General features: G+C 42.0%; 1 protein-coding gene across 1 annotated transcript in view; it reads left to right on the forward strand.

Moving 5' to 3' along the window:
- The window catches only part of LOC138664025 (zinc finger protein 547-like), a 34,747-nt gene extending 21,589 nt beyond the window's left edge, over positions 1-13,158 (forward strand). The window contains exons 2-7 of the mRNA XM_069750431.1: positions 4,990-5,138; positions 5,268-5,432; positions 5,513-5,636; positions 5,720-5,817; positions 6,572-6,668; positions 10,293-13,158. Coding sequence (XP_069606532.1) covers positions 5,061-5,138; positions 5,268-5,432; positions 5,513-5,636; positions 5,720-5,817; positions 6,572-6,668; positions 10,293-11,221 — 1,491 coding nt within the window. The 5' untranslated portion in view covers positions 4,990-5,060 and the 3' untranslated portion in view covers positions 11,222-13,158. The remainder of the gene's footprint in view (positions 1-4,989; positions 5,139-5,267; positions 5,433-5,512; positions 5,637-5,719; positions 5,818-6,571; positions 6,669-10,292) is intronic.
- The last annotated feature ends 1,379 nt before the right edge of the window (positions 13,159-14,537 follow it).

The raw sequence follows: 14,537 nt of genomic DNA on the forward strand, positions 1-14,537 counted from the left end.
CCACAAGGTATAAACCGCTTACACTGCCTATTTAGGATGTTCTTAAACATTTCCCATTTATTATCTGTATTATTAGTTCTGAGGATATTGTCCCAGTCTACCAGATTAAGGGCATCTCTAAGCTGGTCAAACTTTGCCTTCCTAAAGTTCAGTGTTTTTGTGACTCCCTGACAAGTCCCCCTAGTGAAAGACAGGTGAAACTGTACAATATTGTGGTCGCTATTTCCTAGATGCCCGACCACCTGCAGATTTGTTATTCTGTCAGGTCTATTAGATAGTATTAGGTCTAAAAGTGCTGCTCCTCTGGTTGGATTCTGCACCAATTGTGAAAGATAATTTTTCTTGGTTATTAGCAGAAACCTGTTGCCTTTATGGGTTTCACAGGTTTCTGTTTCCCAGTTAATATCCGGGTAGTTAAAGTCCCCCATAACCAGGACCTCATTATGGGTTGCAGCTTGATCTATCTGCTTTAGAAGTAGACTTTCCATGGTTTCTGTTATATTTGGGGGTTTGTAACAGACCCCAATGAGAATTTTGTTACCATTTTTCCCTCCATGAATTTCGACCCATATGGACTCGACATCCTCATTTCCTTCGCTAATATCCTCCCTTAAAGTGGACTTTAGACAAGACTTTACATAGAGACAAACCCCTCCTCCTCTCCGATTTTTACGATCCTTTCTAAACAGACTGTAACCCTGTAAGTTAACTGCCCAGTCATAGCTTTCATCTAACCATGTCTCGGTTATTCCCACTATGTCAAAGTTATCTGTAGATATTTCTGCTTCTAGTTCTTCCATCTTGTTTGTCAGGCTTCTGGCGTTTGCAAGCATGCAGTTTAGAGGATTTTGTTTTGTTCCAATCTCCTCGCTGTGGATTGTTTTAGAAATGTTCTTACCTCCCTTCTGAGTATGTTTTCCTGGATCTTCTTTGTTCAAGTCTAATGTTTTTCTTCCCGTCCCCTCTTCTTCTAGTTTAACGCCCTCCTGATGAGTGTAGCGAGTCTTCTGGCGAATGTGTGTTTCCCAGGTTTGTTGAGGTGTAGTCCGTCTCTGGCGAGGAGTCCATCGTACAAGTAATTCACACCGTGGTCCAGGAATCCGAATCCTTGTTGTCTGCACCATCGTCTTAGCCAGTTGTTTGCATCAAGGATCCTGTTCCATCTCCTGGTGCCATGCCCGTCTACTGGAAGGATAGAAGAAAAAACTACCTGTGCATCCAGTTCCTTTACTTTCTTCCCCAACTCTTCAAAGTCTTTGCAGATTGTCGGTAGGTCCTTCCTTGCCGTGTCATTGGTGCCAACATGTATCAGAAGAAATGGGTGGACGTCCTTGGAGTTGAAGAGCTTTGGTATCCTATCGGTCACATCCTTGATCATCGCACCTGGAAGGCAGCATACTTCTCTTGCAGTTATGTCCGGTCTGCAGATGGCTGCTTCTGTGCCTCTCAGTAGTGAGTCTCCCACCACCACCACTCTTCGTTGCTTCTTGGCTGTACTTTTTGCTGTCACTTGTTGCTGTGTGCCCTTTTCTTTTTTGCTTGCTGGTATTGCTTCATCCTTAGGTGTGCCATCTTCATCCTCTACAAAGATTTGATATCGGTTCTTCAGTTGTGTGGTTGGTGATTTCTCCATGGTCTTCTTGCTTCTTTTGGTCACATGCTTCCACTCATCTGCTTTTGGAGGTTCTCTGACACTTTTTTCACCTTCTGTGACCAGTAGAGATGCTTCTGTTCTGTCTAGAAAGTCTTCATTCTCTTTGATGAGTTTCAAGGTTGCTATTCTTTTTTCCAGACCCCGCACCTTTTCTTCTAAAAGGGCCACTAGTCTACACTTATGACAGGTGAAATTTAATTCTTCTTCTGGTCGATCTGTGAACATGTAGCACATGCTGCAGCTCACCATGTAGGTTGTCACATCTGCCATGTTGCTCCTAGATCCTGCTGACTTGCTGTGTGTTTTCCTTCTTGTGTAATCTACTCAGCCAAGCTCTCTTGCAATAATGTCCTACAGGCAAAAATTCGCGCGCGGTTTGGTGATTCTTTCCAAGCAGCTGGTCCCGGCTGTACCCAACGATCTTCTAGCTTAGGGAGACTCTTCGCTTTCCCAGAAGGCACCTGGAATATGCAAATTAGCCTCCTCAAGCTTGAATCCCTGGTTTATCATTTCAATGCATTCCGCAATTTTTGTGCACATGCTGCGTTTTTTTCCGCAAAAAAAACAACAAATTGCGGTAAAAAACGCAGCATGTTCATTAATTTTGTGGATTTTTTGCTGCTATATTATTGCATTGGGAAGCTCCGGGAAAAAAAGCTAACAATCCGCAAAAAAACACGAGCAGACAAAGTTCAGTTTTGTTCAGGAAAATTCTGCAGACATGCCTGAACGTGTGCACATAGCCTAAAGGTATTGTCCTGCCTGATGATTTTCTCTTGGGAAAGGTCATCGATATCATATTGGTGGTGGTCCAACACCCCAAAATGAATAACACAGGGGTGTTATCTGTATGACATCCGTATTTTCCTTTTTAATATGAAGGAGAAGCTAGGAATTCTTTTCATAATTATAATTAAAAAAAAAATAAAAAAAACAGATTCCACAATGATAATAAAACCTGACCAAGTCCAAAAATGGGTCCAGCACACTGAAAAAAACCTGTATTTTTTGTATCACTAAAAAAAACAGGTTGTGTGAATCTGGCCTAAAAATGACAGAATTTGCAGTGGAGCCTTCTCCTAGCTTAAATCCTGTTCAGATTTTTGCAGGTAGGAAAAGAAGAAGGAAAGTTTAAGCCCTATAGTGTACAGAGCAATAACGTTACTTTAGTATTACGTGCTTATCATACATACTAGATGGTGGCCCGATTCTAACGCATCGGGTATTCTAGAATATGCATGTCCACGTAGTATATTGCCCAGCCACGTAGTATATTGCCCAGCCACGTAGTATATTGCCCAGCCACGTAGTATATTGCCCAGCCACGTAGTATACTGCCCAGTCACGAAGTATATTGCCCAGCCACGTAGTATACTGCCCAGTCACAAAGTATATTGCCCAGCCACGTAGTATATTGCCCAGCCACGTAGTATATTGCCCAGCCACGTAGTATATTGCCCAGTCACGTAGTATATTGCCCAGTCAGGTAGTATACTGCCCAGCCACGTAGTATATTGCCCAGCAACGCAGTATATTGCCCAGCCACGTAGTATATTCCCCAGCCACGTAGTATATTGCCCAGCCACGTAGTATATTGCCCAGCCATGTAGTATATTGCCCAGCCACGTAGTATATTGCCCAGCCACGTAGTATATTGCCCAGTCACGTAGTATATTGCCCAGCCACGTAGTATATTGCCCAGCCATGTAGTATATTGCCCAGTCATGTGGTATATTGCCCAGTCACGTAGTATATTGCCCAGTCACGTAGTATACTGCCCAGCCACGTAGTATATTGCCCAGCAACGCAGTATATTGCCCAGCCACGTAGTATATTCCCCAGCCACGTAGTATATTGCCCAGCCACGTAGTATATTGCCCAGCCACGTAGTATATTGCCCAGCCACGTAGTATATTGCCCAGTCACGTGGTATATTGCCCAGTCACGCGAAACACGCGTCGGGGGCCCACGCTGCCTGACTAGGTCATATACCCTTTCATACTTATGTTAATTTAAGCTGATCTCCTACTTATCTGTGGTTATTGTAGTGAATACTATATTTGAGGCGCTTGCCCCATCTACTTGAATATATGCTCAATATATTTTGCAAAGCACTGTGCTCTTTATCCGATTGATAGAATCTTCTTGATTACATTTAACGGCACCTTTTGAGAATAGATGTTTTACATGGCAACAACCAGTGATAAAGTGTGTATATAGTCATCTATGTGCACTACAAGGATTACATATAGCTGTTGTCTTTGAATGTCAATAATATCAGGGTAATATATTTTAGTGACCCCTTGGAAATATGTTTACAGGAAGGTTGTAGGCTGGGACAGGCCACCTTAAGCAAAAGGACTTGCATATTCCCATGCAATAGGGCTACTATGTGTACCAATATGAGCAATAAGTCTATATGTGATATTTAAGCCATATGGTTTGTAATTTATGGAGACCTTGATACAATACATAGGGGTATATTACCCAGTTGGGCGGTTGTATTGTGCATTTGTACCTTCATTTTTAAAAATTTTTTTTAAAAATTGTTGTTAATAAAGTGATTGAAATTTTACTACCGGCACTTGCTTCCTTCTTCTGTTTGGATTGTGTAATATCAAATAAATTTTACCACTTTCATGAAGTACAATATGTCATGAGAAAACAATGTCAGAATCACCGGGATCCGTTGAAGCGTTCCAGAGTTATAACCTCATAAAGGGACAGTGGTCAGAATTGTAAAAATTAGCCTTGTCATTAACATGCAAACCACCCTTGGGGGTAAAGGGGTTAAAGAGAGATACGTTTTGGGTGCTATTCATATTATTTTCATATTGCTGTTATGTTGTAGAGACAGAAATACAAAAATAGCCAGGTCCAGAACCCGTTGCATACCAGAAACCTGTACCGCCAAACAGACCTTATTGACTATAACAAGGGTTAATAGATTTCCATCATATACTTTAAAGGGAATATGGTGCCACCCCTGAGAGAAGCATGATGTAGGGGTAGAGATCCTGATTATAGCGGTGTGTCGCTTACTGGGCTGTATGTTGTATTTTATATAAAGTCACTGTTTTATCTACTTCAGATGTACCAATTCTCTGAACGCTGAGCTCTGTTTAACCCCGCTCACACCACTAATTGGCAACTTTCTGCCTATGCACAGTGTACACAGAAATCTGCCAATTAGTGGTGGTGTTATACATGGCCCTATGAATATGTAGGACTACGAGGCAGCAGGTTTACTAGTACTCATGGTAATCTCCTGATAATAAAATTGTCATTTTATCAAAACTAATGATTTCATATTGGATCATCATCTTCTCATTCAGATCCCTACAATATTGTATTTCTCAGTGGAGATCTTGTAAATAAGAGAATTTTCCTGATTGACCCATTGAGGATGGATAAAGACAGGGAGAAGATGGCTGAAAGGATATTACACCTCACCATAGAGATCCTCTTCCGGCTTACTGGAGAGGTGAGAGATTCTGATGGCGTCACATTACATTATTCTTATCTATGGGAATAACAGATGGACAGAACTGGAGAGGTGAGGACTCTGGAAATGTCTGTAGTGAGATTTATTAATGTGTCTCTCCATAACCAGGATTACACAGTAGTGAAGAAGACCTCTAGTGAGCGCTGTCAGGGATGGGGAAGACCCCTAAGCCCAATCACTGGGCCTCCATCTCACCCCCTGATATATGAGAACATCAATGACCAGAAGATCCTAGAACTCGCCTACAAGATGATTGAGCTGCTGACTGGAGAGGTTACACTGCTGGGAATGCTGGGACATTGTACAGTAACTCTGAAGGGATTGGGGGATGACGGTCTCATTTTGTGTATCAGGTTCCTATAAGGTGTCAGGATGTTGCCGTCTATTTCTCCATGGTGGAATGGGAGTATTTAGAGGAACACAAAGATCTGTACAAGGACGTCATGATGGAGGTTCCCCAGCTCCTCACATCACCAGGTAATAAACAGGACTAAATACACACGACCTATAATTATCTGTATGTAAAAAATTAATTTAGTACCTGTATGTGTTTCCTCCAGTTCTATCCAGTAAGAGGACAACACCAGAGAGATGTCCCCGTCCTCTTCTTCCACAGGACTGTAAACAAGAAAATCCCAATGATCCTCAGGATCATCAGGTAGATGGAGAGAAGGTGTCATGAGATCTCCCCTGTGATGTGTAGACGGCTGTGAAGGTCTTGTGCTCAGTCTTGTTTTATCCTCCAGTATTATATGTTTTATACCTGTGTAATAAGAATGGTGGCGACGGCAGAATTAGAGATGATCATGGATGTGATATCACGGGTGTGTCAGAGGCTGCAGAGAGTCGCATAGCATCTGGCTGCAGAAGGTCTATGCGGTTGGCTTTGCAGACGCCTTCCTAGTCCTTCTGACTCTTGGAGCCAGTGGCAACCTCCCCCCCGGCTGTAATTGACACACCTAGACTTGCGTGTTTATAGACTTCCTGTCTGCTTTTGGGAATTGCCGGTAATAATTCCATTTCTCCCTGTTGAGACTTGGAGTTATAGCAGTCGGTTATCTTCCTCTTTAGTGCTGTTGGAGGAGGACTGAGTCTACTCAAGATAAGTGTTCCCCTCGTTTGTTTATTCCATCTGTTTTTAGTAGTAGTGGGGATTGACTAATGCCTACTCCATCCTTCCTTAAGCAAGGCTTATTGCCAGGGTCAGGCAGAGATTAGGTTTCTGCTTGGCGATAGGTGCAGAACATATATAGGGACGTTTAGGGCAGACAGGGTGACTTTAGATCTGCCTAGGGGTCTCCACTCCCCTCTACCCTAGTGTTGGGCTCCCTTTGTGTTGCATTTAGTCTTTCCCACACTGTGCGTGACATGTGACTTCTCCATCTGTTTGTGACTTACAGTTTTTGTTTCAGTTTCAGGGTAAAGATCTCACCTATATTAATACAACAGACATATATATGAAAGGTGATGAGCGGTGTAAAGAAGAGATTCCTATAGATAACCACACAGGTGAGTAATAACCAATAAATGCAGTAAATAGTCTCAGATTTAAAAAAAAAAAGAAAACTATTACTGCATAACCGACGTCACTTACATTAATGATAGATAAGTGAACCTGTTAGCTGATACATGCTGCCTAACGACGCAGCGTTTCAGAGTCAAACCTTGTCAAATAACCTGCTTCAATTACCTGTTCACACCAGGAGGTTAAGGCAGTGATCTAATACCTGCCGCCTTGGATCTGTATAACCCATAACTCCACTTATCACACATTCTTTAGACCAGGGGTCTCAAACTCGGCTGCGTATATGGGCCGCATATAGGAAAAATTTTAATTTGGGGGGCCACATTATTTGCAGGACAAAGTGCCATTTTTAGTGATATCATTTTTTCTACACACCTTTTGATCATTTTTTAAAAAACATTTTTGTCATGTATATTTAAATTTTTTTTAAATGTAATTCATCGTTTGGGCTATGGTAGTTTTATAGCTTGGGTCGTTATGGACGCGACTATTACAAACTTGCACTTTTTTTGTTTAGTTTATATATAAAACAGCATTTTTAGTGGCAAAATAGTTTTTCATGCTATATTTTGTTGAATTTTTTTTAACATTTTAACAATTTTGGTTTCTCCTAATTGACCATATACAGTAATATTGTTTTACAATTGGCACCATATAGTAATTCTGGCAAACATCTTGTAATAATTTGCCCTACCCAGGTCCTCATTTTGTAGTAATGTCTCATTCTGGTCCCCATATAGTAGTAATGTCCCCTATTGTGCTGTTCTTCACATACACATAAAAGAAAAAAAAGATCCTTCTTACCTGTCATCCGTTCCCTCAGCATCTTTTCTGCACATGCAGCCTGTAAGCACTGTAGACCCTTTGATGATAGTGGTCCGATCCAGGTTTCTGACAGCAGATTTCTCTTCACAGCCATCCCAATGCCAGCCATCGGTGCATTACAGTGATGTCATTAGCCACTTTTCCAGCACACCATTGTCGGCTGCTGGCCTCTTATTGGCACGGGGCTGGCATTGGTATTGCTGCGCAGAGAGCTGGTCTTTGCATGGTAATACATTTTGATTGAATGTCTTTCCAGGGATGCATATACAACTGAAATAAAGCGCTGACGTCGGCGGCCCCTGGACCAGACAGCGATTGTCAAGGGGTCTACAGTGCTTGCGGGCCGCATGATTTAATGATTTGTTTTGTGTCTAGTGCTCACACTAAAGGTACCGTCTCACAGTGGCACTTTGGTCGCTACGACGGCACGATCCGTGACGCTCCAGCATCGCTCCAATATCGCTCCAGCGTCGTAGACTGCGGTCACACTTCGCAATGCACGACGCTGGAGCGATAATTTCACGACGTATTTGCGATGTAGAAGCTGTTGGTTACTATGCGGACATCGTATACAATATCATGCACACCTTTGTTACACCATGCGATCATGCCGCCACAGCGGGACACTAGACGACGAAACAAAATTTCAAACGATCTGCTACGACGTACGATTCTCAGCGGGGTCCCTGATCGCAGGAGCGTGTCAGACACAGCGAGATCGTAAGTATATCGCTGGAACATCACGAATCGTGCCGTCGTAGCGATCAAAATGCCGCTGTGTGACGGTACCCTTAGATAGCTGTTGGACAAATGATTGGCCACCAGTTACCTCCCTCAACTTCACCATACACGTAGTTTCAGTTCTTAATCAAGTCTCTGCCAAACATCTCTGGTGGCTTATCTTCCTTGATTACAATATAATTGGAAATCCAATATATTCTTTTCATACACGTTATATGGATAGTTTGTTCTTCCCAAATTGCAGAGTTTTTTTCCTCCAATGCAGTTGGGGGCACTTGACTCAAAAGTCCCCCATCCATCTTTCTCTGTACTAAAGTAGGGTAAAGAATAAGACGGACAGCACTTGACTCAAATGTTCCCTTATGTTTCTCTGCTGGGAACACTGAGTTATCACAGGTACACTGAAACATAAAACAATGATAATTCTGGCTTCAGGAAAGAGGTGGAAATCAGAGCTGAAAAACAACGTGGCCTAACATAATGACATACCTAAAGGTACCGTCACACTTAGCGACGCTGCAGCGATACCGACAATGATCCGGATCGCTGCAGCGTCGCTGTTTGGTCGCTGGAGAGCTGTCACACAGACAGCTCTCCAGCGACCAACGATCCCGAGGTCCCCGGTAACCAGGGTAAACATCGGGTAACTAAGCGCAGGGCCGCGCTTAGTAACCCGCTGTTTACCCTGGTTACCAGCGTAAAAAAACAAACAGTACATACTTACATTCAGCTGTCTGTCCCTTGCCGTCTGGTTCCTGCACTGACTGCTGGCCGTAAAGTGAAAGTGAAAGCACAGCACAGCGGTGAGTCACACAGCGGTGACTCACCGCTGTGGCTGTGCTCTGCTTTCACTTTACGGCCAGCAGTCAGTGCAGGAACCAGACGGCAAGGGACAGACAGCTGAATGTAAGTATGTACTGTTTGTTTTTTTACGCTGGTAACCAGGGTAAACAGCGGGTTACTAAGCGCGGCCCTGCGCTTAGTTACCCGATGTTTACCCTGGTTACCAGTGAAGACATCGCTGAATCGGTGTCACACACGCCGATTCAGCGATGTCTACGGGGAGTCCAGCGACGAAATAAAGTTCTGGACTTTCTTCCCTGACCAGCGATCTCCCAGCAGGGGCCTGATCGCTGCTGCCTGTCACACTGGACGATATCGCTAGCGAGGACGCTGCAACGTCACGGATCGCTAGCGATATCGTCTAGTGTGACAGTACCTTTAGTCCTTGCGCTGAGATCTACTGTTGGATAGTGATTTGTGTTCACACTTTGTTTGGCCAACAGTTACCTCGCTTAACTTCACCATGCAAATACAAGGATTTCATCAGCTCACCCAACCAGACGTATTTGAATCCAATTCTCAGTAGACATGTGCAGAACACCGATCACCACCAAGTTCCTGCCGGCCGACTCCCAGGTGAAAATGCAAATCACTCACTTATCCAGCTCATGCAAATATTGAATGGAGGAGATGAAAATAGAATAAAAATCTTGTCCTTTATTAGTGCATCATAAAAACAAGCTGATGCATTTCAGGCGATACTGCCCTTAGTCATAGCATAATGAAAAATTGTGTTGCAATATGCTTTTATTATGCTATGACTAAGGGCAGTATTGCCTGAACGCGTCAGCTTGTTTTTATGATGCACTAATAAAGGACAAGATTTTTATTCTATTGTCATCTCCTCCATTCAATAGTTGCATGAGCTGGATAAGTGGGTGATTAATTTCACCATACAAATAATTTCAGTTCTGAATCAAGTCTCTACCAGGGATCTCTGGTGGCTTATCTTCCAGGAGAACAAAATAATTGGAAATTCAATATATTCTATTCATACACGTTAGATTTTTATCCTTCCCAAACTTCAGCATTTATGGGATCTTCCAATGTAGTTGGAGTCATTAGGTCAGGTATTAATAGGAAATGTGCTACTTTTTTGCAATTTAAATTGTAATTTAAAGTAGAAATGTTATTTAACAAATTATATTTTTTTGGTCCTAGAATTTAAAAAACTAATACCAGATTTTTTTTCTTGGCAGAAGACTATGCGAGAAGCTCAGAAGGACATCTGATATCTTCAGATTTTATAAAAGATGTTTGTGGTATGATAGAAGATGTGCGTGAAATTAATTTATTCATTCCAGCTATACCTTCAACCCATCAAAGCGAAGATTCATCATGTGATCATTTTCAGCAAGTCCTATCTACTAATTCATTACATGCTGTTAAACAAAATAATCATCACCAAAGGAGTGTTGAACATCAAAAAATGTACAAAGAAGAAAGACCATTTTCTTGTTCAGAATGTGGCAGACGTTTTACAATTAAATCAAATCTTGCAAAACATGAGAGAATTCACACAGGGGAGAGGCCATTTCCATGTTCAGAATGTAGTAAATGTTTTAACCAGCATTCAGATCTTGTTCGGCATCAGAGAATTCACACAGGAGAGAAGCCATTTACATGTTTGGAATGTGGAAAATGTTTTACAGATAAATCAAATCTTGGTAAACATGAGAAAGGTCACACAGGGGAGAAGCCATTTTTATGTTCAGAATGTGGGAAATGTTTTTACCAGAATGTAGATCTTGTCCGACATCAGAGAAGACATACAGGGGTGAAGCCTTTTCCATGTTCAGAGTGTGGAAAATGTTTTACTGATACATCGAGTCTCGGTAAACATAAGAGAAATCATATAGAGGAGAAGCTATTTTCATGTTCAGAATGTGGGAAATGTTTTGGCCACAAATCAGATCTTGTTGCGCATAAGAGAATTCACTCAGGGGAGAAGCCATTTTCATGTTCAGAATGTGGAAAATCTTTCAATTGGAAATCATATCTTGTAAATCATCAAAAAACTCACACAAAGGAGAAGCAATTTTCCTGTTCAGATTGTGGGAAATTTTTTAAACGAAAATCTTCCTTTGTTTCTCATCAGAGAATTCACATAATGGCAAAGACAATTTAATCTTCTGAACATGGGAAACATTTTAGTGTAAATCCACTTTTCTTTTCTTACACATCAAACAAGTCACCGATTGAAGAAGCCATTTTCATGCTCAGATTGTGGTGAAAAAAAGTTGTATTCAGAAATCAAATTTTATCGGCAATTAAAAACCTTACCCAGGGGAGAACCCATATTCCTGCTTTAAGTATGGGAAATATTCACAGAAGAAAAACCAAAAAAACAAAGGCAATGCACAGGAAATAAACTATTTTACTGTACTGTATGCGGTAAATGGTTTAACCAAAAATCATTTTATTTAACTCATTTTCTTGATAAATAGCATTAAATGCATTAAAGTAATAGGCCAGCAAACAATGTACTAATTGTCGAGGACACCTGTTTCGGGAAAGCTTGGTTTATCTGACTTTATCCATTGACTTCAAAAACTGTCCATTTCTAACTTAAAATGCCTCTTATTGTGGAGAACAGGCACACCATGGTCAAAGTGTTGGACTGGCATCGGTGGCACAAAAACTTAACCTAATTGTAGGGAGGCAGACTCAAAATGAGACCAACAGCTCTATATCCGTGGTGAAGCCTTGGAAACTTAGGAAGATGATTAGCAAAACCACTGTGCAGCAACTCTCTTGGCAGTGTCTCATAGCCATCACTACCTGCCAGACTGCATTGTCATCAAGCTGAGCTGATACAGCTCTTTTTTTATTAGGGAAAAGTATAGCATTTCTTGCACTGTGATAGTTATTTTCATAATTATGTATCTTATCAGAAACACTTACATTTTGGACAGTTCTTATTCCGTTGCTAAAAAATATCTGTACTCTTTACACGCATACAATAACTCTTGATCGCAATGCAAGCTATAGAAATGTGGTTTGAATATTTGTGAAATGTTTTCTTTAGGCAGCTGTCACGGGGTTACCGCGACAGTGTGGAACCAGAAGACCGCAGCGTCGGAGAAGAAGCACTTCTCCATTTTAAATGTGTTTATTTCTTCTGAGTTCTGGCAGAACGGGTTAATCAGCCATGATGGAAATCCCTGTGCTCAAAGCAGAGCTCGGTTAGCCACTCCTTTTCCCTTTATAATCTGGGCTCTGTTACTATGCCTCATCAGAGCAAGCATTTGCTGTATGGCTAACGGTGGGAGAGGAGTATATATGAGAAGGAGAGTTGAAGGAGTGATTAGTGACTGTTCCTTGGTTTGTATGCATGGTAATTCCCTATCCTTCTCTATTCTGGTTTATTCCCCTACCATCACACCCTGGTGCATTCCTCTGTTATATGTGAGTGAATATTTTATATGCCTGGAGTTTTCTGTTAACCCTTGTTTGTGTTGCCTTGTTTGTTGCCTTGGTTGTCGGGTTGGTGTACTACGGTGCACAGTATCGCCCCTGTTCCCTGGGGGGGGGGGAAGGATGTAGGGCCCAGCTTCTTCACCTTCAGAAATATCCTGGGGAGTAGGGCAAGCTGGGGCTCCCCTTAGTGTTAGTGATAGGGAAGGAGCCCCTGGTTCCGGGTCACCCGAAAGCTGTCTTCATATCTTTTATTAGAATGGCACCAGATAAAAGTTCCAGAATCATCTCCTTTACCCACTGTACCCCTGTTTTCCTTTTTTTTTCTTTTAGCCAGGCTGGCTAATCAAAAGAGGAGATTCTGGCAAGTAAAAGGCAGTTTTTAGGGCTTTGATCCAGGGACCATGGAATATTGACCTGGCCACTGAACCAGTGCCCAGACAATTTATTAGCTCATCGCAACTCTTAGTCACAAAAGGCATACATTGTTGTGCTGTATAGTCATGGCCAAACGTGTTTAGACTGACACAATTTAGATTTGCCCCAAATTTATGCTTCAGGGTTTTTATAGTTACTGAAGTACAATTATAACAATTTCATTTTTTTACCTTTTGTTAAAAAATAAATCAAGTTTATGCAAAGACTCAATATTTACACCATTGACTCTTATTTTTCCACACTCCTGCAACTTTCCCTCACAGATTCTGGATCAAATCCTGTTCTTGTCTAATCACTGCTTGAAGTAGGTGTTGGTAGTAGGGGACTCCTATAATTAGGCAGACAGACAGGGTCATCTGCCACCGAGACCATGAATGCCGAACAGTGTGTTGTCTGCTGGGTGCACAGGTTCGACATATTGCAGATTGGATAGACAGATTGCTGGGTGGGGCTGGGAAAAACCCAGCGGTCATGATCCCCATTGGTACCAATGACAAAGTTGGAGGTGGAAGGTCCTGAAAAATGATTACAGGGAACTAGGAGAAGCTGAATGCCAGGACCTCCAAGGTGGAGTTTTCAGAACGACAGCGGGAGCTTAGGGAGATAAATAAGTGGCTTAGAAATTGATGCAGGAAGGAAGGGTTTGAGTTCATGGAGAACTAGGCCGACTGCTACAGGCTCTACAGTAGCGGGCTCCACCTCAATGGGGAGGTTGCAGCAGTGATTGGGGAAATCACTAGAATCTTGGGGGAGGGAGGGTAGTTGTGCTAATAAGGGGACAGATAGAATAGCCAAGGAGTGAGACAATAGAGGTCAATGAGAATTTAGGGGGGCTGGGATGTGCAAGGAAAGTAGGGAGTAGGTGTAACAAATGTGGTAATAGTATTAAATTTATGATGGCAAATGCAAGAAGTCTCGCAAACAAAACGAATGAACTGGAGACTCTTATGTCTGTCAGAGAATACGATGTGTGAGCATTACGGAAACATGGCTGGATGAAAACCATCACTGGGTAACAAACGTAGAGGGTTACACTACATTTAGAAAGAATAGGAAAGACAAAACAGGTGGAGGATGTGTGTTTTCATAAAATCCAACTTTAAACCTGTGCTCAATGACGACAACTGCCGGGAGCTTCAACAATATAGAGTCAGTATGGGTAAATGTACATGGGGATGGCAATAATGGAACGCTGCTAATTGGAGTTTGCAACAAGCCTCCTAACAAAGCTGAACAGGTAGAGGATGAAATTCTGCAATAAATTAAAAAGGCGGAAAATAATAATAGAGTCCTTTTAGTATGAGGGATTATAACTATCCAGACATTCAATGGGACATAGTCTTCCGGTTGTGCTAAAAGCTTCAAGTTCTCATCCACAGTTCAGGAAAAATACTTGTTAGGTGGTAGATGAACAAACCAGGGGAGGTAATCTGCTGAACTTGGTTCTGTCAAATAGACCAGATACAATTTCAGATCCACAGGTCAGGGAGCATTTGGGAAGCAGTGACCATAATATGGTAGGTTTCAATGTAATTTTCAATCAAACATTGAAAATGCAAAAACCTGGAGCTTTAGGAAAGCAGATTTCA

Source organism: Ranitomeya imitator, chromosome 2 (assembly GCF_032444005.1).
Source record: "Ranitomeya imitator isolate aRanImi1 chromosome 2, aRanImi1.pri, whole genome shotgun sequence".
Lineage (NCBI taxonomy): Eukaryota > Metazoa > Chordata > Amphibia > Anura > Dendrobatidae > Ranitomeya > Ranitomeya imitator.